Source organism: Dermacentor variabilis, chromosome 2 (genome assembly GCF_050947875.1).
Source record: "Dermacentor variabilis isolate Ectoservices chromosome 2, ASM5094787v1, whole genome shotgun sequence".
In the NCBI taxonomy this organism is placed as follows: Eukaryota; Metazoa; Arthropoda; class Arachnida; order Ixodida; family Ixodidae; genus Dermacentor; species Dermacentor variabilis.
In genome coordinates this window covers 119,143,494-119,168,895 of record NC_134569.1, presented here as the reverse complement: position 1 = coordinate 119,168,895, position 25,402 = coordinate 119,143,494, and the positions used below count along the sequence as shown (strand labels likewise).

Sequence of the window (25,402 nt, the reverse complement as noted above, 5' to 3'; positions counted from 1 at the left end):
ACACCGTTCGGTGGCGTTAGGACGCGCCGTCGCTCTCTTCTGCCGCCGCTGCCCGCGGAGAGCTGCTGCTACGGCGGCACTCTGTTCGGAGTGCCGCGCTGTGTCGCCCGCCCCTGTGAACGGCGCCTCCCTTTGAGCGCGCGCGCGCGTGTTATGTGACAAAAGGCTGGATCCGAGGTGCTTGACACCTGTATGGGAGGCCATTACGGCCCGGAGCGCTGGGGCTGCTGCTCACTGCGGCCAGCCGTCTGCTGCACTTTGCGGGGCTGCGTCGTTATCTTGGGAGTTCGATGGAGCAGCGACGTACATAAGCTGACGCGTAAACGCAGACAGAGGCCTTGGTTCAGCGCTCGCACGAGCGCGCACGTTCGCGTGCGCATACATGTGCCCCAGAAAGCTTTCGGGCAACACCGAACCCGAAAACCTAGGGATGCAGTCTGCAACTCGGTTGCATTTTGCGATTGAGTGTGTACAGGCCGCATGCTTTACGACGCAAGGTATTTGTAGTTTCCGCATTCCGAAAACATACGCGCGCAGATTTCACACATTACGTGCGCAGCACGGTGTCGCGCAATTCTGCACTCACTGTTTTCACCCGTGTGGTTGCGTATGGTTTCGTCGTACCAGGCACTTTGCATATGTGCAGCCCATACGCCTATATATAGCTACAGGTCGATTACGTCAAGACGGCCTTGCCCTACACAGTCTGCAGCCTTAGCCCGATTTTTCACTGGAAGGCAGCGTTAATGGGCCGGCCGGCACGCACGGATTCACTGCTCTCGATGCCGGCAGGGCGTGCATAACCGATGAATGCTCGTAAACTACTGACCGAGTGAAACCTGCAGCGCTGCCGCGCGCGTGTAACCGGCCAAGTGGCACACGCAGACTCTGTCGGAAAACGTATACACCATCATTCTGCCCCCGCGGCCTGTAGCGCACGGCGCGAGCGCACACGGGAAGGGAGCGTGAGAGCCGGGACGCGACTTGGGTTGCAGCACGCGCTCGTTTTGATTTATGGGCGTGATTTTGAAAAAAAACGCGAGCGCCTTGGCGCCGTCGGCGGCGGCGAAGAGACGCCGTCGTGAGGCCCCCTTCTTGGCGAGGGGAACCCTGCGCCGCCAGGCCGGCCGGCGCCACCGATTTCGTGGTGTGTGTGTGTGCGCGTGTTGGCGGCCGCGCGCTCCTGTACGCGCTGTCGTGTCGCATCTGCGCCGTTCGTAATTGCCGATCTCCGCTCGGCGGACGCGCTGGCACTGCTTCTCGTCCCGCCGCTGCTGCTGCTGCTCCTGCAGCCTCGGATCTGCCAGACCGCGCCACGGCATGGCGTCGCAGTCCGCCCCTCCGCGCATGCCGTCTGCGCCTGGGAATACAAACGAGGCGGTTAATTTCACTTGCCCGCCCAACCGGCGGGTCTCCTGCCCCCGTTTAATGCAACGGTTGCTGCGCGAAGCAAACAAGCATGCACAAAAAAAAAAAGAACCCTTTCCTTTTGTCGCTGTAGGCCAAGCGCGCGCTTAGCGCTTTCGCCAAATGTGGGCGAGAGCGCGCGGTGTGTGTATGTGTGTGTTTGTGTGCACCCGGCGGATGGCCGACTTTACTGCGGTGCATCTCCAAAGACGACGCCGGTGCCGTGGTAGTCGCTCGCAGTGTGCCCGCTATATTATACTGTGCCGCCCCCGCCAGTTCATGCAGCGCGTGCGTATATCGCCTAGGAACCGATAGAAATTACGCGCCGTTCCGTGTGGGCCGCCTTCTGCTCACTCGCTGGTGTGCGCGCGTGCTCGGGTAACGGGAGCGCGTGCGAGGAACGGGGAGCGCGACGACGCCTGCTTCGGGCTCTTTAATGCAGAAGAGGGGAAGGGGGGTCGTCGCCGTCGACCGGCGTTGATGATTTCTTCAACTTCGCTGCCGTTTTGTTTCCTGCGTAACGAGAAAGTTTCTTTCTTTGCTTTCTGTTTTTCTTTGTTGTTTTTTTTCTTTTCTTTCACGAATAGAGTTGTAGTGAACGGACGGGTCTAGCTAAGCACACGGAGAAGTTAGTCACGCTTGTCGTCTACCGTGAATCTGCATGAGAGATAATGAAATTTATTCACGTCGATGGCCCAATCGCTTGAGCATGGGCGGGGATACGCAAAAGAAGAGGACAAGTTTCGTGATAAGAACGTTGGGTTGCATTTGTCGGCCAGCCCGTTACTCAGCTCTGGCAAACGAGAACGGGCACGTGGAGGTCCTGGTCTGCGCCGCCGTAGCTGTCGTGTTCATATATCGCTTCGAAGCGGCCTGTCGTTACCGTCTGCCGCGATTCGCTAATTCGGTACTTTTTAAACTTGCACTTTGCTTATTTCATTCGTGAGGAGCTATAGCACTGGCACCACTAGATGTACCATGCATTGAGTGCACGTTAAAGAATACCATGTGGTCTAAATTAATCCGGAGTCGCCCCACTACGGCGTGCCTCGTAATCAGGTCGTGGCTCTGGCACGTAAAACCCCAGAATTGAGCTAACGCCGCTAGACACATTTAACTATGCTTGTTTGGTAGTTAACCGGTGCTTTGACAGGTACGTGTGTCCAGCGGAGTGCAGTTTTGCCCTCAAGGTCGAAACGGCCGCTCAACAGGAAGGAAAATGATTACGAAAAGAGATATCTACTTACCCACGAGCACGATTCTGAGCAAGGAACACTCGTTGTCAAAGGAAACGTCGCTACGCGTTTTTCGTCGGGCGCACTGCGTTTTTCGTCGGGCGCACTGCGTCCAATACAAAGCGCCGTTATCAAGTGTGCAATGCTCTAGGGCACACACACACACACACACACACACAAAGATTCGTTCGGAGTATGATATTGAAAGTTCTCCCAAGGGCTTCCACGTGCCTGATTTAGAAGGGACGTCTCCGTTTAATCCCTCGCGCCAAGCGTTTCGTTAGAGCGACAGATAGCATTCGTGCTCGCCGGACCTTTGCCCGCGCCTTGTATGTATACGGCCCACCCACAGCGAGCCGGCAGAAATGCAAGTGTCCCAAAGCGGCGCCTGCACTGATGGCACTCGAAGCGGACATTGGCGTTTTCCTTTCCTTTTTCTTTCTTTTTTGTTGTTTTCCTTTTACTGCTCCGACCATCGGTTGTCGCGTAAGTGCACCGCGTGACGCCGCCCGTGCGTGTGTGCGTGCGTGTGCGCGCGTGCGTGTGCGTGCGTGCGCGCGCGCGCGCGCGCGTGTGTGTGTGTGTGTGTGTGTGTGTGTGTGTGTGTGTGTGTGTGTGTGTGTGTGTGTGTGTGTGTGTGTGTGTGTGTGTGTGTGTGTGTGTGTGTGTGTGTGTGTGTGTGTGTGTGTGTGTGTGTGTGTGTGTGTGTGTGTGTGTGTGTGTGTGTGTGTGTGTGTGTGTGTGTGCTGTAAAGCTGCCGGTGGACCGTGCATGCAGCTTCGAATTCGGTTCCCTTGTCGGGACCTCCCGAGCGCGTATAGTACAGCTTGATTTACTGCTGTCCCCTTCGCTCGGCTCCTCCAAAGCGTCATCTCTTGTGGGTGTCTGCTTTTCTCGCAATGTTTCTCGGCCGAGCGAGGGTGTACTACTCGTGACAGCGAGACGTAGTCGCGGTTATCCGACACTGGCCGTAAAGCGAGCGCCGCCGAGCGTCGCGTGAAAGTGGGGGCCGCGAGGCAACGTGTCGTGCCTGTGTATAGTACACCGCTAAGAACTTCGCTGTTTCCCGAGAATTCCGCGTCTCCTCGCGCCTGGGCGCACTAAAGCGCCGCCGCTTTTGTCTTTATTCGTTTCACTCTTTCGTGACTTTTGAATGTATAGCTTAATCTGGGTGCGGTGTGTGTGAACGTTCTTCGCCGATAAAATATCGCCCTCGGGCATCTGGCGTTAAATATATGCTTGATGCAATGGAATTGAGAATTGCTATTCAGGAGCAAAGTCCGCCGTTTCTAACTTTCAAAAGCGACATATAATTGACACGATAAAACTGGGCTTTTAGTTTGAAATGTGCAGCGTCCGCGCTCATAAATAAGTAAACTTAGTTATTTATCTTTATTACGAATGCAAAATTATAGTGATATACGTGAGGGAATACCTATGCTGGGAAGAACAACAAAGTGGTACGGAAGTAGGCACTGTCATTTCTCAGTAACGCACGCTATCTGTATACGTTCCTTGTCACCGGATGTACTCCTAATTCGAACCCACTTGTGCGGTACATTTGTCTGCATGCTCCGCGCACAGAAAGCAGTTAGTGTATATAACGCCATAGACTTTACTTGTTTGTTTTATTTTGGTTGGCTTGTTTCTTGTTTTTGTTATGTTCTGTTTTGTCCTTCTCTCTCTCTCTTTCTTTTTTTTTTTTCCCTGGGACGACTGCTTGTTGATAGTCGACCGTGTGAAAGCGACTCGGCTCGTCCGTCGCATACGCTGACGCCCTTCTCTCCCCCTTTGCCGTCCCCCCTCTCTCTCTTTGCAGCCCCAGAACCTGCTGCTGACGTCATCGTTCCCGCAGGGAGACATCCTGCTCTGCGACTTCGGCATCTCCCGAGTCATCGGCAAGGGCACCGAGATCCGCGAGATCGTCGGCACTCCGGATTACGTCGGTGAGGCTGCTGCAGCTGGCGTGTGGTGTAGCGGCCGCCCACCCGAGCAACGAGGAAAGATTTTTGTGTGTCGTGCGCGCGATAAAGAGTCCTCGTCCGCCGCGGCTTTTGTCTTGGCAGCGGACTGCCTCGAGTGGCGCTTTCCTCGCGTCTCGAATGCAACAATATGCAGAGAGGGAGAGAGAGAGGGGGGAGACGGGGGGAGGGGGGGGGCACGCATGTGGTGTTGCGACGTTGCATGCATGGCAGGTGGCTCGCTGCATTAAAGCACATTTGGGAATGAAGGTCGTAAAATTTCGCGGTTGTTGTCGGACCTGCGTGCACCAAAGAATAACCCTAGCAAAATTTGGGTTCCGCGAGTGCGCACGCCGTGCTGCTGACACTATTTCTTGGGTGTTAGGACTCTGGCAGAATATGTATTTAGGTTAAAGCATGTTAGCGGGCTAGTTGGTTTGAATCCGTGATAGAGATGTGTAAGCGCGGCTGAACGAGGACGTGGAAAGAAACAGATACACACAGACAGCGCTGTTTCTTTCTACGTCCTCGTTCGGTCGCTCTTACACATCTTTATCGTGGACACGTATATAGCGCGTGGACATCCTGTGCGCCTTCTTTCTCTTCAGCTTATTTCGGTACAAATTCCAGCAAACGCCTGGCAACAGTACATCTTGGCATAAGCTCGATCATGGTGGCACCCACTGAGCTTTATGAAAATGTGTATATAGTAGCGCTTCGAGAATTACTGTTGCGAAAAAGGAAACAAAGAAAGAAACAAACAAGGAAAAGTTGAATCCGTGCTGTGAATGTGCAACAAATTCCGAGCGCGTCTCCTTCCGTTTCCCCCTTAGTTCTTCGCTGGTGAGTCTAGATGTGCAATACCTACACTGTAATCAGTTAGGGCAGCTTTACTATAGAGCGTTCGCCGTGTTAGGTAGGAAGTTCAAGAGTACGGCAAGTTGGGCTGGTGAATGCAGCGCCGCATGGTGGGAAATAAACGAGGCAGAAACGTGCGTAGACACAGGGAATTGAAAAAGGGCGAGACGGCGCTCTTCCTTCCATTGTGCCCGCGCGTACGTCCGCTGTTGCGTTAATTGTCACCATGTGGTACAATGTTACCTGTGACAGTCCGCGCATGAAAACGACGTGCTGTACCCGCAGTTCAAGACCGAGTAACTTTTATCTCTCCGTGTTGTTCTGTGCGCATGCGCAGCAGCTGCAAGTGGTAGATGATTATAGTGCTAAGCGAGGACTGTACCTTCGGAAGAGACGAGGCGACATGTGCCGCAGCTTTCTGCTCGGGTTGGTATATACGGCGGCTTCTATTGTGCTCACCAAACTGGACAGTTAAGAGCGCGCGACGCCAGGAATCCAGAAAATGGAGGTCGTTCATCTTAAAACTCGAGCGCTCCTGTGCAACGCGCTAATTGGCCCCTGCCTCGGTTACCCGCTTTCTTCGTCCAAGGATTAGAGTTGGAAAAAAAAAGTAACTCTATTGTTCTTTAATTTGTTTCCCTCGACTGGATCTCTCCTCTGCAGGACTTCGTCTTATGTACTGGCTTGTACGCCAAGGCCGCTCTTCAAAGCGCTTCAGCTTGCGTGGTGTGCTTGCCTGCCGGCCTCACAGCCTTCCACACGCCTTAGCACAATTGAGCGTTACGTTACAGCGCATTTCTTTCTATTCTACACGCAGTAAGCTTAATCTGCGCACTGAAAATGCCAGGCATACACCTAGTTTCAGGATATATTCTCGTTCCGAGGACCACCATTGTTCGTTTTCTGCAGCCTGCATGCTTTGCATGGTTGCGAGTTCCGTTAACGCTTGCGATGTCGAGCGTTCTGAATGGTGTATGTGCCCCGTTTAGGACGATCCTGATGCCTTTCAAACTTTTTTGGCCGTTTGTTCTTAAAGACACACAGATCCCGTTGTATGGAAATGTAAATAACGACCATGGTAAACGGGGAAAAACACGGGGATTGGAGAGAATCGATAATTTCCATATTGTAAGGTTTCACATATTGTGCACCCCACTCATTCATTTTTCTTTTTTTTTTTTTCTTGGGGGGAGGTGAGGGGAGTAATAACGGTAATGTGGCTTCAAATTATGTGCTAAGAAACAAGTTTAAAGGACATGTAAGCCGCCTGGAAGTCGACCTCGATATTTGGGCGCCACGGGCTCCCTCTGAAATTGATATTCAGTTTCGCCAGAGGTATACAGCCACCAGCGTCAACAGTGCATGCATATATAGTGTAGACTTGCTCTGATGTGTTACCTGAACACGCGGAACACTCATCGCAAGTAGCTTCGCGAGTATTTCACCGCTGCTTGTAGGTTTACGTCACTGCATACAATGTGGAGCAATGTCGGTCATATTGCAGTTATGCGCAATTTTGCTAAACGTAGCGTGCATTCCATTGCGTCCTCTCCAGCGTCGATATTCGCATCTCTGCGCCGCGCTAAAAATCTCTCAACTCAAACCGAGGTATCGAGCGCGCGCCTGTCTTTAGAAAGTCTCTTCTCAGCGCCGCGCGCTCGTCGCCGTTTCTGCTGCGGCGTTATTCGCGCGCATATTTTAATCCGAGCGTGTATCGGGTTGCGCCGGTCTTGCTTATTTATTGCTGGCCGGGAGCGCTGAACGAATCCTCGCGGTTGTTTACCGGTGCGACGCGTCGCCGCATGCCGCGTCGTCTTGACCCTCGTCGCCGCGGGCTCGTCTTGCGCCTCTGGGCAGCTGCAGTGTTGCGGTTGTCGGTCGCCTTCACCATTGGATGGTTCCCGCAGTCTTGGCTAGATCGTCGGTCCGCGGGCGCCTCCGTGAATCCCGGAGGGGACGTGACACTGCTGCATAGTGATAATTGTTGCGTAAGACAACGTGGACTCGTACGTACGCCACTCTATGGCTGTACGCGATCACTTGGTATTGCTGTGGTTAGCGTAGAGTCGCGGCGTTGTTTTTGTCCGTGTTCTGTGCATCCAGGTGCGCTGTATCACGGAGAGCTTTCAGGTCGCGACGCGCTCCACTCTGCAAGCAGACGTGTGCTCTCGGTGTTTCCCAACTCGGAGTTATGTTTTTGAGCCGATTATTTTTAAAAATTTTTGTACTTAATAGAAAGTTCTGAGACAGCGTCCCCGTGATGCTTCACCTGCGCAAAGCTCGACACACTGCAACGCTTGCGTTCTTTTGTACGGCTGGCCGATAGTGTCCCATATGTTTAGACCTCCATATTAACCAGCTGAGACCTCATTTTGCACATTCCGCGTGTCTTTTTCACTTTATTGTACTTCGGTTTAGGTGCACCTGAAAGAACCCCAGGTGGTCCGAATTTTTGGAGTGCCCCACTACGGCAGGCCTCATTATAAGAAAGTGGTTCTGGCACGTAAAACCCCATATTTTTTCTCCCTCCCTCCCTCCCTCTCTCTCTCTCTCTCTCTCTCTCTCTCACACACACACACACACCTACATACATACATACATACATACATACATACATACGTACATATATATATATATATATATATATATATATATATATATATATATATATATATATATATATATATATAACCTGGGGCTTTATGCTTAGGTATGACGGAGCCCCCGCCGTTGCCCACGCTTCGCGGGGGACCCGATCCAACGCATTTGCGTTCGCATGAAATATGCACAAAGCAGGCAGGCAAGCAAACAAAACTAACAAAGAAATTTCGGCGCCCCGTCCCTCCCCGAGAGGTGTTGCAGGGTGGCTCTGCAGTCAAACCGTCGGCGGTGACTCTGGTCCATGTTGCGAGCAAGCCTCGCGGACCGCTGGCTGGCGTGCGGCGCACCAACCACGCAATCGCGTTCTTGAGGAAACGCTGGGCCTCGTCTGCTGCGTAGAAGGAAAACAGGGGCGTAGGGGGCCTATTTCGTTACCGCCCTGCTATTGAGTGCCCCCAACTCCTTCCCTTTTGCTTTTTGCCAAGCTTATCACGCGGCCGAGGGAAACATCACGTGATTTGATGTCATGCAGTCAGACAGCGCTGTGGACAAGCCAGCTTTTTGCCGGGATGGACAGCCCCATCCATCGAGAAGCACACGTGTGACGCCGCGTGCTCGTGGACAGAAGTGACATACAACTCTGTTTTCTTTGGCTCTCTCCCGGCCGCGTTCGCAGCTGAATCGATAGCTTGCTAGCGGAACCCTAAGCGTCCACGGGCAGCGCGGTTGAGAACACTGACGAGCGAATTTGCAGGCCTAGACTGTACGGTCACTTGCCTTCGTCTGTTATGTCTATCGAGGAATTCGTTCTCCTTCTCGACGTTCACATCATTGACAGCTGCTTCAGTGACTTTGTTTTCCCGACTGTTCTGGAGGAACTTTCCCGCTTACGGCACGTTCCGGCCTCCGTTGCGCTCCTACGTTATTTCGTCGTCTCATGTGTCTTCGATTTTCAACGCATTAACCGGCGTGGTTCCAAACCACCTAGCAGCTGCAGTGCAAGGGACCGCATTGCCCTCGTGAACGTGTAGGAGTACGAACTTGTATGGTACACTGCAAGAAACTCGCGTTTGTCTACAAAATCGCCACGACGTTGGGGACTTCGTAATCGCGGTCTGCTCGGCAGTAGCGAGGAATGCCGGATCAGTTTTTTTCTTCCGCCACGCCATCGTCTAGCACTTGCTTCGGTTGTCGGCGCTGTATAGACCCCGTGCAGTGGTCGCTCCCCCCTCCCCCCCTTTTTTTTCTTTTCTTCGACGCAAAGCACGTATGCATGTTTGCCTGCAGGCGCGGTGTCCAACAGGCATGCGCCAACTCTTCTCTCGTGCCGTCGGCGCCTCCTTACCCACACGTCTTCGCGTGGGCTTCGAGACTGGCGACGGCCGATTTTGGCCGCAATCGGAGTTGTGGAGGGACGTTGTAATTGCGCAGTCTCAAGGGCTCGCCTCGCCATCGATGTGTGCACAGTGCGTGCGCCGTTCTTTTTAAAGCGCTCCAGCACGCTTTCGCTCGCTGCCACTTTTCTGCGCCGTTGTTTTCGCGCTGACGGACACTGCCTCGGCACGCGGGGACGCGTCCTACACGGGACCTTGACGCGCCGTCGCTCCCTGCCTTGCCTGTCGCTTGTGCGAACGCTGCTTCCGAGCGGCGGTTGCCGCTGCTGTTGCCGCCGCTGTTACGCCGCCGGTGCTGCCTATGACGCAACCGAATCATTCCGCCTTCGTCCCTCACCACTTCGCTTTTGTTGCGCAGTTTTCACGATCCTACTGTTTGCTTGCATTGGAAACGCCTACCCGAGCGCAAAGGGAAACAGATAAGTTGTACTGGATCATTTTAAACTCGTAAATAATTCCTGGAAAACTCAATTTTCGTTCACTTGGCTAAATTAAAAAAACGAAATTACCGCACCAAATGAAGGTAAAAATTCCCGTTGAATATCACCCCGACGTCTCATAGCCGCTACGTCAGTGTGGCGTACATATTTCAAACTGCTATCTCTTGGGGCCGTTTTGACACGAGAGAAGTTCTCGGGAACGTTCGAGGTTGAGTCTGGTTCCTTTAGAATGCAATGTCGACCTTTTGTGGCGATACGCAATCGATTAGACTGCGAAGTAGGCGCTGTCAAAATCCGTGACGTTATCGCGAACTGGCGCAGTGCCTTCGTGGCGACGATGCCACCAGTCTGTCATTCTTGCGTCTTTTCTGGCTTAATTATCAAGCGGCCTCTCGTGGTTAGAATGATCATCTTAACATTGTGGGAGCGTGATTGATCAGTACAGCCTACTAGTGCAATATTCCTGTTTAGTGTCCCTAGCTTTGATGCTTCCTTGTTTTCGAGTAAAAAGTATGCAATTTGCTGAAACATGGTGCAAATAAGCTTGACAAAAGTACCAAGTCGTGGAGGAATTGTGATTGCTGGCATGAATCAGTGGAGAGAAATGCACTCAAAGTGTGCCAAATATACTCTGGGGGTAGTTGGGCCTTTCACAAATGACTGAGCTGAAGTAACAATAGTGGCCGATCGTGCTTTTCATTTCACATTGTTAGTTTCATTTGATGTGCATCGGCTCCTATTCTTTATGAGAAAACATCACTAAGATGTCTTGTTCTTATCTTTACAGCTCCAGAGATTCTGCAATATGAGCCCATCTCCCTTGCCACAGACATCTGGTAAGGCGGCGCCACTGAAACTTCTACCGTAAACTTTTACCAAAAATTAGCATGGAGGGTCACCATCAACAGTATTATCCAAAGAGCTTAAGCAGTGTGTTTGCTTGTCTTATGAATGTAATATACTTGCATGGCAGGTTCGGAAAGTTCTTGAATGTAATGTGTGGTTACTCAACAAAATTTTACTGGATTGGTCATACTGGAGTATGCATCGGAAACATTCTTGTTGGGGAACTTTAGGAGAAACTAGCAGTGCGGAAAAATTGTGTTCCTCAGCACTGAGCCTTTGTTTCCTAAATTAAGTTGGGCAGCTACATTTACTCACGCTAGTTCGTGCTAGGGGACACAAATGTCAGCATAAAGCTGTTCTTACGTGATTGCTAGGTGTGTAAGCTCAGAGAGCTTAATATGTGCGGATGGGTTTCAGAGACGAGAGGTGTAATCCTGTGACAGTTCCAGGCAGCATTGTGCTATTAATAGTCTTTGTGACATATTCCTTCTGCGCTAATCCATAGAGACAGAGGAGCATAGCTGGTACATTATTTGCTGGATACATTGCATTGGTTGGGGCACAATGATTTGTAAAAGTTTTCAGAGTGCTCATAGATAGTGAACATAAAGTCAAGTTGCACAACAGCAATCACCGCATTAGCGAGAGCTTGGGTTGGCACATGAAACTTTTTCTCGCTGTATTCGCAACTTCTCTTGCATGTCTTTGCAAAGTCCATTGTCACACACTCTCAAGCGAAACATGGAAGCTGACCGAATATGGGTTGAAGGATGGCAGTTTGTAGTGGTGCGTGGCTCATGGACAACATCGTCCCTTTGCAGACTAAAGCTTGTCTAGATGTTCAGTATATTAAATACAATAACTATTTGATTTCTTGTCAGCTTGTTGGCGTGCTCATGGTTTCTCATGGCAGTGAAAACTGTGAGTAACTTTCAATTTTCACTGCCATGGGAAGTAAATCGCAATAAGAGAGCAGCACTTGCATCAGCATGACTTCTAATGCGAAGCACATGTGTTGCTATCTCATTCCCTTCCCTAATTTTGGGTCTCCTGTGGGCAACTTGGTAGCAGTTGGCATCTTTAACCAGCAGCACTCCAGCACAGAATTCATTTCTCACAGCTCATGTATAGCACCCAAAACTTTTAAAGGCATCCCTAGCATATCTGCAAATATATAATACACCATTTTCGTTAATTTCCTACTTGTATTAAGGATTATGCAGCAAGTGCTGTCACAATATTTGAGGCTCAAACAAAATGTCAGTAAAGAACAAATATTTGAATAGTCTTCTGACTTGAGGAGCTCTTTAATCTGTTTGTGATTTTCGGCATAAATAATCAGGAGTGGAACCATATCCACTGCTTATGGGTCCATTAGCTGCATGTGCTTGTTTCATTTGCTATTATCCTGGTACCTGTATTTTGTATGCTACAGCAATGAACAGCACTCCAGACGTTTGCAGCATGTGGAAGCCACAAAAACAGCTGGTCGATATACATCCCTTTGACGATAGTGACAATGATTTAGTAACACTTTTGATGGCACTTCGACTGAGTACTGCTCTTGGTGGTGTGCGCAGGAGCTTGGGTGTGCTGACATATGTGCTGCTGTCAGGCCACTCCCCTTTTGGTGGGGAGACAAAGCAGGAGACCTTCTGCAACATCACGAATGGCAGCCTTGATTTCCCAGAGGATCTATTTGGAGACGTGTCCAACTCTGCCAAGGATTTCATTGGCCGCCTCATTGTCCGTGATGCAAGGTTGGTTTAGCTATAAAATCTCACACACTTTCTTTTTTCCTTAACCACTTAAAATAAGTGACAGTGAGACTATATTTCGTCTTATATACTTATGAAAGCCATAAGGCTTCATTTTTTTAATGTGAACAGAAGGAGGACCCAAGTAAACTTGGCCGCAGCATGTCCAAAACAAAATACACTATTGCCTTGAAATCCTTAAAAACCTTTGAATTTGGAAAAAGAGATCCAAGGACCCTGAAAAACTCCTTGGAAATAACTGCGCTCCTCAATTTCGTAGAAAACTGGGGTTGTGGGGCAACTTCTGAACATTCAAGGTAACAGATTCCGCATTAGCGGTATGCCATGGATACTGTCTATTTAGAAATGATCCTATGGATGGTTTTCAGTGACTTTGGTGTGGCCGCCATTGGTACTAGCACGTCGAGAAGCTGCGTAAACAAAAAAACATGATAGCCCGAAAGGCACGCCTTGCAGAAAGGGACAAGTCAATAAAGGGGATAACCTGCTGAAAATGTGAACAGTGAAAAGGCAAAGCGATGTATGCATGATTGTGAGGTGCACTTGCATAATTGTAGCTGCCATGTTTGGGTAATAGCACTACAAGAAGCTGCGTCCATGTCGTCACATGAAAATTATCTATGTATTTATCCTCTTTGAAGGCTTTTGGTAAGCAATTTCAGTCTAACATGTCCACTGTGAGCCTCCTTGAGTGAAGCCGGACACTACTAACCCTCATTGAGCAAAGTGTGGGATGCACCACAATTAGATTCTCATTATTACAATGAGAAAATCGGCTTTGGAAAGGCACCTGAAGAGCTTGAAGCTAGTTTGCATTTGAATGGCAGCTTAGCTATAAAGAAACACAGCTAAAAGAGAGAGTTGAATGTTTTATCTTATGTGTGTGACTGAAGTTTGTTTCAACCACCTTGAATTCTGGCCTTTTGCTACCTTAAAACTTTGAATTGCACATCATATTTGTGTTGGATGTTCTGTACGAACCCTGATTGATGTTCGTTCAACAAGACGAATTTGTACGCCTGTATGTAGACATCATGACTGTAGGGGCTACAGAGCACAAAATGGAATAAGCAAGCATCAGGAATGCAAACTACATTACAAAAGCTTAATGAATTCATTCATGCTGAAAGACTGCCAGTTTTATAGCATTACATACATTATCATTGCGGCAAAAAGTCTGAATTTTGCAGTTGCGTTCTGTCATCTGAGGTGCATACAGAACACGAAATGCCATTTGACCTAATCGGTCACCTGTCAGGGTGTTCAAGAACATTATAGCTCAGTCTGGATCAATGCTCCCTCTTAGGAAAAGTGCACATTTCTTGTACATTAACTGGTTTATTCATTAAAGAGCATTTATGAGCATAACCAGAAACATAGCAAAAGTAATGAAGATAAACATCTTTGCCAGCCAGCCAGCACCACAGCAGAATATACTGACAATTATGCTGGCAGGGTTAAACCAGAAATACATATGTAGATGCAAGGGTCATAAAGAAGTATTTGAGTGCTGTTCTCAGGATATCTAAACTCTGACTGATCATGCACTCATACATGCTGTACCACCTTTTGGATAATATACTAGTGATGCAATACTATCGATAAAATGTTCAATAGTACTGTTGAGATAGTACTGTAGATAGGTTAGTTATCAAACTAATGATAGTACAAAACTGTTAATGGTATCATTGATAGCTCACTATCAATAGTATCGATGGTGTGCTATCGATAATGTAAAACGGAAGTACCGCACGTGAGCACTGCAGCAAAAATTTGGCGACGTTTTCCTGTTCCCAATGGCATGAACTACGCGTTGCTGATAATCAGCTCTTGCAAAATTTCTGGTAGTTTCACTAGCTAAGAATGGCTAAACTGTCGATGGCACTGTTAATAGCAAACTAACATCCACCGTAGTGGCGTGGTGGCTTTTGCGTTCGATGCTGAGCCCGAGGGTTTAGAATCAAATCCTGGCCACGGCGGCCACATGTCGACGGGGGTGAAGTGCAAGAACACCCGTCTACTGTGCAACGGGTTCACATTAAAGAACCTCAGATGGTCTAAATTAACCCATAGCTCCCCGCTACAGCTCGCACCATAATCATGTTGTGGTTTTGGCACTTAAAACCCCAGAATTGTGAACGATTGCAATGCGGTTGGTATAGTACTATAGAAACAGTACTACTATCTATAGCTTCATGGCAAGATATTGTAATATTATTTACACTGTTGTCAATAGTAACACTATTGATAGTCAATTTACCTACAGTTTTGCATCACTACAGCGTATATTATCTAACCTCACATTTCTTGCAAAGCTTTCTTAGATGAACCTTATAAAAAAAATTGATTAGTGCTATAGTGAAATGCCAGCGTACTTGCTGCCTGCTGTTCCATATAGTACACTGCAGGCTCACACAACCTGTCGTTGCACAGTTGAAATAATGTGAATGTAAAGGGCTGAATTGATTAGACTTGAAGTTAACGTCATTTGAAAGTAAATTTTACTGACAGGTCTGTTGTGGAAAAATAATTTTTTAGTAAACTATTTTTTATATGATGATTAAGTCTGAAATGTTGGTTGTAGTGCTGCTTTTTCAAATAAGGGCAACAAAACCAGAAAAGAATGTTTAGGGGTGTTCAGAAATGCTCAATCCAGTAGGTTTACTTGTCCCACAAAATGGGAACTAAGAACAGGAAGTATTTGTGAATACAATGAAAGCTCGTTAATTCGAACTTCAGTAATTCAAATTTATGGATAATTCGAACTGTACAATTTGATCCGGCCAAGCTCCACTGAAGTCTATGTATAAAAAAGCCAGTTAATTCGAATGCGAGAAGGTTCCGCCACGGATAATTCGAACTACGCACTCCTGTGCCGGCGGCTTGGCGCCTGGCACGCGTCCAGAGAAACGCGCCTGCTACCTACACACAAGGCTGCGTCACCTCCGGAACAGAGAGAACGGCGAGAGAAGGCAAAATCGAAAAAAATCTAACCGGCACGGGATGGGCCAGAACGCAAGCGGCGGCTACCTCCTCTCCGTTCTGCGTGACCTCCGAGACTTCTTGCCCGTCACGAATCTCGGAGGCTTTGCAAATCTTGTGTAGCTGCTAATGTTGCGTGGCAGATGGTGCGGCAAGCACCAAAACACAGCGAATCAAGTGCGTCGCAGCTGCGCTTGCAATCAAGAACCGATGAATCGGGGCCTTCGCCACCTTCACATGTTCAGCGTCTTTGTCTCGGCAGTCTTCATCGGTGGTGCACGTCTGTTTTCAGCTTAGAATGTACCGGCCGTCGCGACTCTTTATGATGGTGTTAAGCCTAGGCTAACGTTCGTTTCGATGGACATCGGTGGTGTGGCACAGTCGGACCCAGAGCTGCGACTTCAAGATGGCTTGTGCCCACAGCACACAGCATCACTTTCCGACGCGCCAAATTTCTGACATGCCCTACTGCTTCCAAATCGCAGTGTACTGTTGTTCTCCTTCACGAACTGAAGCGGCTACCCCATGCGGTTCGAATTAACGAGCTTTTACTGTATAACAATGGTGTATATGACAACTTTCCAATCCCTACAGAAACAAAAAGAACAAAAATAACGAGAGTTTGCAGCCATTGACACAGTTAGCCACTTGAGCACATATTATAGAGAACAACATTATATTAAATTCAGAATGTTACAAGTGTTTGTCATTCGAAATATATCGTAAGCTTTCAGAACCTTCCTACATGGTTGTCCACAGCATTAATAAAATGCTTTTTGTATTACTTCTCGCAGGAATGCAAAGTGTGTAGTAATTTGTTAATTCATGCCAAGCAGAAGTAAACAGAAGTAAATGTCCCCCTGTACTTCCCTCTCATTACAGCAAGCGGCTCAGTGTGAAGGAATGCCTGAGTCACCCCTGGCTGGCTGTTGTGAAAACCTCCACGGCGTCATCACCTCCCAAGGCAGTCTGCCAACTGCAGCCTCTGGCCACTGGCTCAGCCTTTGGCTCGGTAAGCTCAGATTCATCCGCATCCGAAGACAGTGATGTCTCGCCAGCAGCCAAACCAGCTCTGCCCCCATCCACACCACCAACCCTTCGCCCAAGCATGCCTTTGGCTTCAGGCTCAGCCTTTGGCTCAGCGAGTTCAGACTCATCGGCATCTGAAGACAGCGATGAGGCACCAACTGCCAAGCCAGCTCTCCCCTCATCCACACCGCCAAACCTCCGCCCGTGCAAGCCTCTGGCTTCTGGCTCGGCCTTTGGCTCAGCGAGCTCAGATTCCTCTGCATCCGAAGATAGTGATGATGCACCAGCTTCCAAGCCAGCTCTCCCTACATCCACACCACCGACTCTACGACCGAGCATTCGTTTCTACCACGATGTTGACGACGATGACGATAGCGATCTCATCCAGCCTCCACCTTTGCCACTTTCACCACCTCCCAAGATCTCTAGCCCTTGCAAGGCAATCCTCATGGATCGTACCAATGGAGCCATTGCAACTACCCTCCCCAAGAAGCCACAGACCAGCACTCTTCAAATTACTGTGCCCCCACGCTTTAAGAGGCACAGGACACAGAGTGCCACCTCGGTTACCACAACTGAGCGCCGAGGTGCCTCCATTCGTCATGTTCAGGAGGTGGAGTCCGTCATGGTTGAACTGGATGGGCTCTCCCTTAACGGCAAGCGCCTCATCTTCACTGATGAAATCATCGTCGATGAACGAGTGGGCATCGTCTACTGAACTCTTTTTGTCAAGGTGTGGAGATGGCCATGGGGCTTCCTTGCCTGGCCTCTCATCGTTTCCGGTAGCACGCATGTTTTCTTTCACCCAGTGAACCCCCATCCCGTGAGTATGCCGAGACTGTGGACATTGGGTTAGACTTGGGATGTCGCTTAAGTTATTATTGTGTTCCCGTCGGTGTGTTTGTCCATGTGGGATAAAAGAGCTGTGAGCCCATGCCACTTGCATCCTCCCGCGAGCCCCTTCATGTGTGTGTGTGCGTGTGTGTGTGTGTGTGTGTGTGTGGCACATCTTGCAATGTGGTGATCTCTTTAGTGGCATCAAAGCTTAGAGCCGTTTATGAGCACCACCGTTGTAGTTGCTCGGCACAGAGGAAGTCCGCAAGTGCCTGACGGTGCCTTGATAGTTGAGAAAGCAATGTACAAAGTTGTCTTCCTCTATGCCTGGTGTACAAATGCGTGTTTGCTGAGCTTTCTTTTTTTTTTTTTTTCATTTGGTGTATGCCAATACCACTGCTTGGGATAGACGTGTACCAAAGTCATGACTGCTGCATACATGTAAATAAGTGCCTGTGTCCTTTCTTTTTTTTTTTCCCGCTGCTTTTTATTTTATTTCTCAGACCAAATGCAGTGTTGAGTATTATGTTTAGAGCAGCCATTGCAGGGTGCACCAGTGTGTCCAGATTTGCTGGGAGCAGTGCATTGTCCGCAACTGAATGTGCTCAGCTGCATTAAACCATTTCAAACTGGACGCACATGTCTTGCAGGTTTCCGTGAGCTTTCAGTGCTGGGAAGTGTGCTGAACCATTCATAAAGCTTCTAGTCTTCCCGGGTAAAATAAAAAAAAGAAAGAATAAGCTTATTTGTTAAGTCGCAGTGGTGGTGGTTTAATTTTGTTTGTAGAGTGAATTATAATAATGTTTCCTCTCCGTTTTTGTTTCATCTTCCTTTATGCTGATGCTTGGTCACCTCTGCAAGTCAAGCAGAGGAAGCACATTGTTATTCTTTGTTTCGTGTGTTGGCTGGGGGAATTTATTCTACTGCAGGGTATATGTCTCTGTGCTGAAGGGCAGCTAGTTCTGTATGCAAATGTTTGGTGGCTTCAACAACCTATTTCCTCCTTCTGGGTTTCTTTCCTATAGATTCTATGTCAGTTATTCTATTTTTATTTTTGTGCAATTACTTTTTATGTGGAGCACAGGTTTTACACAACACCTGGAATCGTATATATTAGTCATAGCTCAGAATTTTATTATCTGTAATTGTATCAAAGTGGCAAAAGTAAGTTGACCAGAATATTTTTTATTTTAGACTAGTTAATTTGCCTATTGTTTTACCTTTAATACTTCACTTGGGTCTTCTAAATGTGGAAACATTACCTGAATTTATAATGACACATAGCAAAATACCCAATTCATAAATCAACTGAAATTACACAGTCGCAGCTCACATTGGACCGTGAATAATGTGCTAACATGGGGTATTTCTCTCGTAGTTCTGTAATTGTTTACGTTGGCTCACTGTATCAGTCAGCTCACTGTATATATGTACATTTTTTTCAACTTCTTCAGAGAGTGGAATATTGTATTGTTTTCTTATGATCTGCCTCTACAACATTCATCTAGATTTTTTTTTTTGCTTTTCTTCTCGCAGGCTTGTGACTTGACTGAAATAGAATAGTCACTGATAAGTGCAGCCATTGTTTTGTTTTCTTTTATTTATTCATTTGAAGAAGCCAATTTTCTTGACATGTGCATGCGTGCGTTGCTTGCTTTTTTGCCAAGCTCATTGTTATTTGCCCTGATTTTGTGAACAATCAAAGCTGCAAGGTGGTCATCGAGAGAAGGTAGCGAAAAGGCCAAATAAAGGAGCGAGATATATTTTGAGACAGCAGTCGATCCTGTGATCTACATCCCTGCTTATACTGCCATCACGATGTGCCTCTCTGTATGTAGCAGTGGCTCGCAGTGAAACAATAAATGACGCAGCAACAAGACTTTGATTTTTTTTCCTTTCGCTTAAAATTGAACCACCTATTTTAGGTAGTAATTGTACACTACCACATCCATCGTTTCAGGTTCGTATGTTTTCATGGACACAAGCTGAAGGGAGAAGTGGTGACTGAGTAGTATACATTATGCAATGCTCTCACTTGGAAGGAAACAGGGTGCTATGCTGCTTTCGTGATGTAGGGAAGTCTTGATGCACTTTTGATGGCCAATAATAGTGAAGAAATCTCGCAGATTTTTTTTTTCTTTCGCAGCGATGTTGCCCTAGCTGCTCTAGCTGCTCTGTGGTAATGACCATGTCATGGCGACCATACAGTATATACAGAAGAAAGCTTAAAGACTGTGCCCCCCCCCCCTTTTTCCTTCTACTTCCTCCTGTGCAAGAGGTATTGCCAAATGCTGTATAGGCAGTACAGACACAAGTACGAACAAAAAAAAAAAAGCATCGCTTCAAGTCTGTTGTCCATTAGGCAATGTTTCACCAGCTAGACTAGCAAGGAAGACTTCAAAGAAAGAAGTCGGTGAGCATGAGTCTTTGACGGCTGTCTCACTGGCAAGAGCTGCCCACTCTTGCCAGTGATATATCTATATATATACACACACACACACCACACTTCAGTAGCACCCTCCCCAAAACCAGAATCCTAGATAAACGCCTGCTCTTCTGTCAGCAATGACACATTAATGATGCATTTCCAGTGCTTAAGGAGAAATGGCACATATTCAAAGAGTGAAGAAAACCGGACAGGGAGGACGCTCGTCTTCGTATCCTGTTCTCTCTTACTATCTGAATATTTTCTGTTTCTTCCGAATTAAATGCTGGCAATCCATCAATTATCGAAAATCCAAATAGTCCAGCTTTCTGCCGCGAGTTCACACAACTCATCTTTACAATGTGTCATTGAGCCAAAACAGTCGCAGGAAGATGATGTTCCATATGAAGACAAGTCCTCTAGTCTAAATGACTACGTGCTGGCTCCCACTTCAGGCTTCTTTTTGTGTACTGTTGATCAAATGTACGCAGTGCCGCCGGTTGTCTTTAAATTTCGTCCAGCTCGCTTTACCATTTTATCTCCCATAAGTTTCATAGCTTCATGGTGTTAGTCTTTGATACTGCCCTACTGCCTCCTATTCCGACCTCTTTATTGTCATGTGTATGTATATAGCTTGTATTTTCGCATTGCGTAAATGCATTTCGCATTTACGTCCATGAATGTAGACGTAAATGTTGAGCTATCGGCGTACCGAGTTCAGGTGTCCGCCGTAGTTGCTTAGTAGCTATGGTGTTGGGCTGCTAAACACGAGGTCACAGGCTCGAATCCCGCCCACGGCGGCCGCATTTCAATGGGGGGCGAAATGGGAAAACACCCGTGTACTTTAGGTGCACGTTAAAGTCCAAATTTTTGGAGGTCCAAAATCCCCCACTACGGCGTGCCTCAAAATAGGGTCGTGGTTTTGTCACGTAAAACCCCATAATCTAATTAAAAGAGCTCTTTCGCGTGACGTCTATATAACGACTTTTGGAGACGAATATAACTTAAGTGGTACGTTTAATTCCGGATGTCTTGCCGAAGACGTCGCGTAGATGTCGCAACTGGGGCCGTATCATCTAACGATGCATTTAATTGGTCGTTCTCTTCGCCCTCTGTCTGGCTCGCGCGTGACTCGATCGGACGCCGGCGCGCAGCTGTCATTTTTTATCGCTATAGGATTGGCCGCTCGGCGTTGCCATCCTACTGAAAGAAAAAATTAAATGACGCGTCGCGAAATGCGGACTCCAGACTTTTTTCAGCTCACATGGATAGTCTCCCTACCGACGGCTTTGTCTTTCGATTTCCTCCCGAGAAAAATGCTTTCTGGTACGTTCGGATAGTATACGAAGGCTATGTATCACGCCTTCATGCTGACGTGCGTACCATACTTTGCGTGCGTGTTCGTCAACAGTGTTGATTAAAAAAAAAAAACTTCAATGGTGGGTCGAATACGCCACTGGGGTTCGACGGAGGCAGCCCACTGGAAATTCCGTGAGCACATACAAGAGGGCGATCGTACACGCACCGCAGAGTATGCGTCCGATCTTTTATTTTACATGAAATTTATTACAATAGATAAGGGGACAAGCTGTATTCCGGCAACGACTATATCCCCCTTACATTTGCTTAATAAGACAAAAAAAAAAAGATTCATAGAAAGACAGAAAAGCACCTGGTCTTGCTGTGTGGACACACTGCCTTCGACGAACGTTGCGTGGATAAAGTATTGTTTTCATTTTTCCCAAGGACAATAACAGAATGGAATGCACTACCTGAACACGTCGTTGGTAGTAGTTCAAATGATATGTTTCTCTCAAGACTAACCAATTATATTTCTCTACTGCCTTAGCTTGAAAAATTAAATGTACGAGGTGTGACACAAAAATAACGAGACTGGTCCAGTAACTTATTGTACTTACTGAATCAGTTCTCTGTGACATTATCACCTTCAAAGTAGTCCCCTTCAGCATTCACACACATCTGCATTCGATGCTGCCATTGCTGGTAACAGTTCTGGAACGAGGTTTTTGGAAGGCCCTTCAGGAGATCCTCCGTTTTTGCCTGAACCTCTTCAACTGAGGTAAAATGGGTTCCCTTTAAGCAAGATTTAACTTCAGGAAATAAAAAAAAGTCACATGGAGCCAAATCGGGTGAATAAGGAGGATGCCCCACCACAGTAATGTTTTTGCTGGTCAGAAACTGCTTGACAGATAGGGCCGTGTGAGCGGGTGCATTGTCCTGGTGCAACAGCCATCCATCACTCCACAACTGTGACCTCTTCTTCCTAATTTTTTCACGAAGTCATTTTAGTACTTCAATGTAGTAGTGTTGATTAACAGTCTGACCTCTGGGAACCCACTCAATCATTAGAATTCCATTAATATCAAAGAAGACAATTAACATTGCCTTGAATTTTGATTTTGACATGCGTGCTTTTTTTGGGTCTTGGGGATCCTGGAGACTTCCACTGCATTGACTGGCGCTTACTTTCTGGGTCATAGGTAAAAACCCATGTCTCATCACATGTTACAACAGATTCCAACAAATTTGGCTCGTTTGCAATGCGTTCTAACATGTCCACACACGTCTTTACGGCACTGTTTTTGGTCATCGGACAGAACTTTTGGAACAACCTTCGCACAAATCTTCATTTCTAATTCGTCCGTTAAAATGCGCCGAACAGCTTCCCTATCCAAGTTAACGAACTGCGCCACTGCACGAACACTTAATCTTTGGTCACCACGGATCACATCACGAACTTTGGCAATGTTTTGGTCTGTAATCGCTGACCTTGGGCGCCCAGCACGTTCATCATCTTCCACACTGCCCCTTCCCCCTGAAAACCGCTTATGCCATTCAAACACGCGGGCACGAGACAAAGTTTCATCTCCATAAGCCTCGGTTAACATTTGAAATGTTTCCGTGGCTGATTTCTTAAGTTTCACAAGAAACTTGATGTTGATTCGCTGTTCGGTTTTTCCATCAGACATTTTTTCCGGCAGAAGGCAGTTGCACGTGTTCACTCCATGACGCAGCACTTCCAACTGGCGTGACTGGTTGCACCGAAACTGGGCGCATGAAAAGAGAAGGTGTGTGGGATGACGTAAGCAAAACAGTTGTTGCCAACTCCAATCTTTTTTCAAGCTACACACTTAGTCTTGTTTCTTTTGTGTCACACCTCGTATGTATCGGCGTTTTCCATATATGTGACGGATTAGTGGGATGTCGTAGCGACTATAAAGCGGTATACGGTTGAGATTATATCGTACGGTATAATGGCTGTTGACATCTGCATGACTCATTTTACCTCATGGCCATTTACTTTTTTGCGATATCGATTATATGGGCGGTCGAGGCGCGTCATGCGTGGCGCCGACTCCGCCGTCGTGCTGTCCTGCTATGGACGACGCATGCGCGGCACCTACGTGGCGGTTTAGGAGGCCTCCAAAATCGCACAGTGCGCATGACGGTGCGTGCGGCCACTCGGTTTCGGCGCTGCAAAAGCGACGAAACCAAGTGCGTTTTTTTTTTTTACCTGCACCAATTTCTTTTTAAGGAATTGCCTATGGCAGATGGCTCAATTCTATAGCCCTTGAGCTAAATTACTCGATTAAGCGACCGCTAATTCTACAAGAAATCCAGACTGCTTCACTGAATAATTACACTGACTTCTTAATTACTTTGCGGCACATATTTCAACTTACGAGTTGTGGCGGGTGAGTTCGCAAGGCGTATCGCTTGGAGCAAATTCTCAGAACTACACCTGTTTGGATATGTCAATTTTCAAGAGGTCCGATGAAATGCGCTGGCGCTCCGTTTAAATGTGTGCTTCAATATATAAAAACGCATTTCTTAAAAGACTAAGTGGAACAGCAGTCCAAACCGGTGCCATCCCTCAGAATTCTTTCCAAGTCGATATACGTTGCAAACTCGCAATATATCTACAATTCGTATATTGAAATAAGGATCGCAGCGTAATTAATTAAACGTTCAGTTAGTGTAGCTATGTTAATTATTAAATTCAGCATTTTGATTTCGCGTAGAAGTAATGGCCGCCTCTCTGAGTAATATAGCTCGAGGCTAAAAATTGTGCTATCTGCCAAGAACAATTTCTAAAAAAATTGGTGCAGCTAAAAAAACCCCTATACATAGAGTTCTCTTTTTACTTTGAACATCTTTTTTTAAAGAGAAACCGAAAAAACTTGCTTGAGTTACATCACTATACAGATTATGTATCTGCCCAGGCGGATATCATTTGCAAGAATAGCCAAAAAGGTTAACTTGCTAATTGAAGGTAACTCTTGACTTCCTATTTACCAACATTACGGCACTTTAGTTTTTTTATATAATTCGATTTATTAATGAGAATACAAGAAATAATACATGACGCTGGTTAAATGCATACATAACCCTATTGGGTATTTCAAGGTCCACTAAAAAATAAAGCGTGACTGACCTTTATCAGTAAATCAATATCACACTCGTTTGAAAAAATGCGAAGTACGCATTGGTCATTTTCATTAAGCAAACCAAGAAAAGCGAGAGAAATGCAAATCTACAACACTGTAGTACACACTCATACAAAGAACTCAAAGCTATGATCAAGGACAAAACGCTTTTGGCGACTCGAGCACAATTTTTTTCAACGAAAATTTCTCTTGAGGTTTGAAATTTCCGGGTACTTCTTCCCAAGCACTGGCTCCGGCAAATTCTATAAGCCTCCGTCCATACACATTCTGGCATGGCGGTAAGTTAAGCTGGTTACGCACCACAGCTCTTGTTTCGCATGTTGGGTATCTAATAAGTTATGAAAGGGGCAGGGGGTATTTATGCGTAATCATAGCGTCAAATTAAATGGCTGGCTTTATCTTGTATAGTAAAGCCAGAGGCGAAATACGAAGCAATTTATATATTTCTTGGCTTGGAGAATTGTTGAATGAGAATGGTGTAATTATTTTGAGTGCACACTTTCGCATATGAATGATCGGCCCTAGATAAGATTTCTATGCGACTCTCCAGGCCTCCAAACAGTAGCATGAATAGCCATGCACAAATGGGAAGTAAAGCGTTCAGAATATGTGCAAATAGAAACATTTACGGGTTCTTAGTAAAATGTGACAGCAGTATGCTAGCTTTTATCCCACATTTTGAATATGACAGTTCCAGTGCACATGTTTCGAACCGCACGCCCAGACATTTTAAAATGACACACGTAGCAACTGCGTATGGTTCAAACTTGCACAATTAAATTCTGATAGTCAATCGCTTTCTTTCTTGAATGGAATACTGTGTAATTCGTTTACTTAATGTTAACAGTGAGGCAAGTATTTAAAACTATCACAAAAGTTACAAAAACGTTTCCGATTTATTTTACATTGAAAGTCCTCCAATGTGTCCCCTAAGAAAAATAATGCAGATTCGTCAGCGTAGAAGAAGGCTTCTGAATACCGTAAGACAGAAGGAAAATCTTTGATGTAGAACAAGAAAAAAACAGAGGCCCGGGCACAGACACCTGTGGAACACACAGTGTGACTGTGTGTTCCACTTTGCGGCACCGAAATGAGGTCATTCATAATCGCACATTATCTTCGCTCAGACAAATGTATTTGGAA

The 25,402-nt window shown here is 47.0% G+C and overlaps 1 protein-coding gene across 5 annotated transcripts in view; it reads left to right on the top strand.

The window, feature by feature from the left end:
• The window catches only part of Drak (Death-associated protein kinase related), a 260,250-nt gene extending 241,006 nt beyond the window's left edge, over positions 1-19,244 (top strand). For all 5 annotated transcript variants that reach the window (XM_075681843.1, XM_075681842.1, XM_075681845.1 and 2 more), the window contains exons 5-8: positions 4,462-4,588; positions 10,684-10,732; positions 12,323-12,502; positions 16,385-19,244. In XM_075681843.1, the coding sequence (XP_075537958.1) occupies positions 4,462-4,588; positions 10,684-10,732; positions 12,323-12,502; positions 16,385-17,249 (1,221 nt within the window). In that variant the 3' untranslated portion in view covers positions 17,250-19,244. The remainder of the gene's footprint in view (positions 1-4,461; positions 4,589-10,683; positions 10,733-12,322; positions 12,503-16,384) is intronic.
• The last annotated feature ends 6,158 nt before the right edge of the window (positions 19,245-25,402 follow it).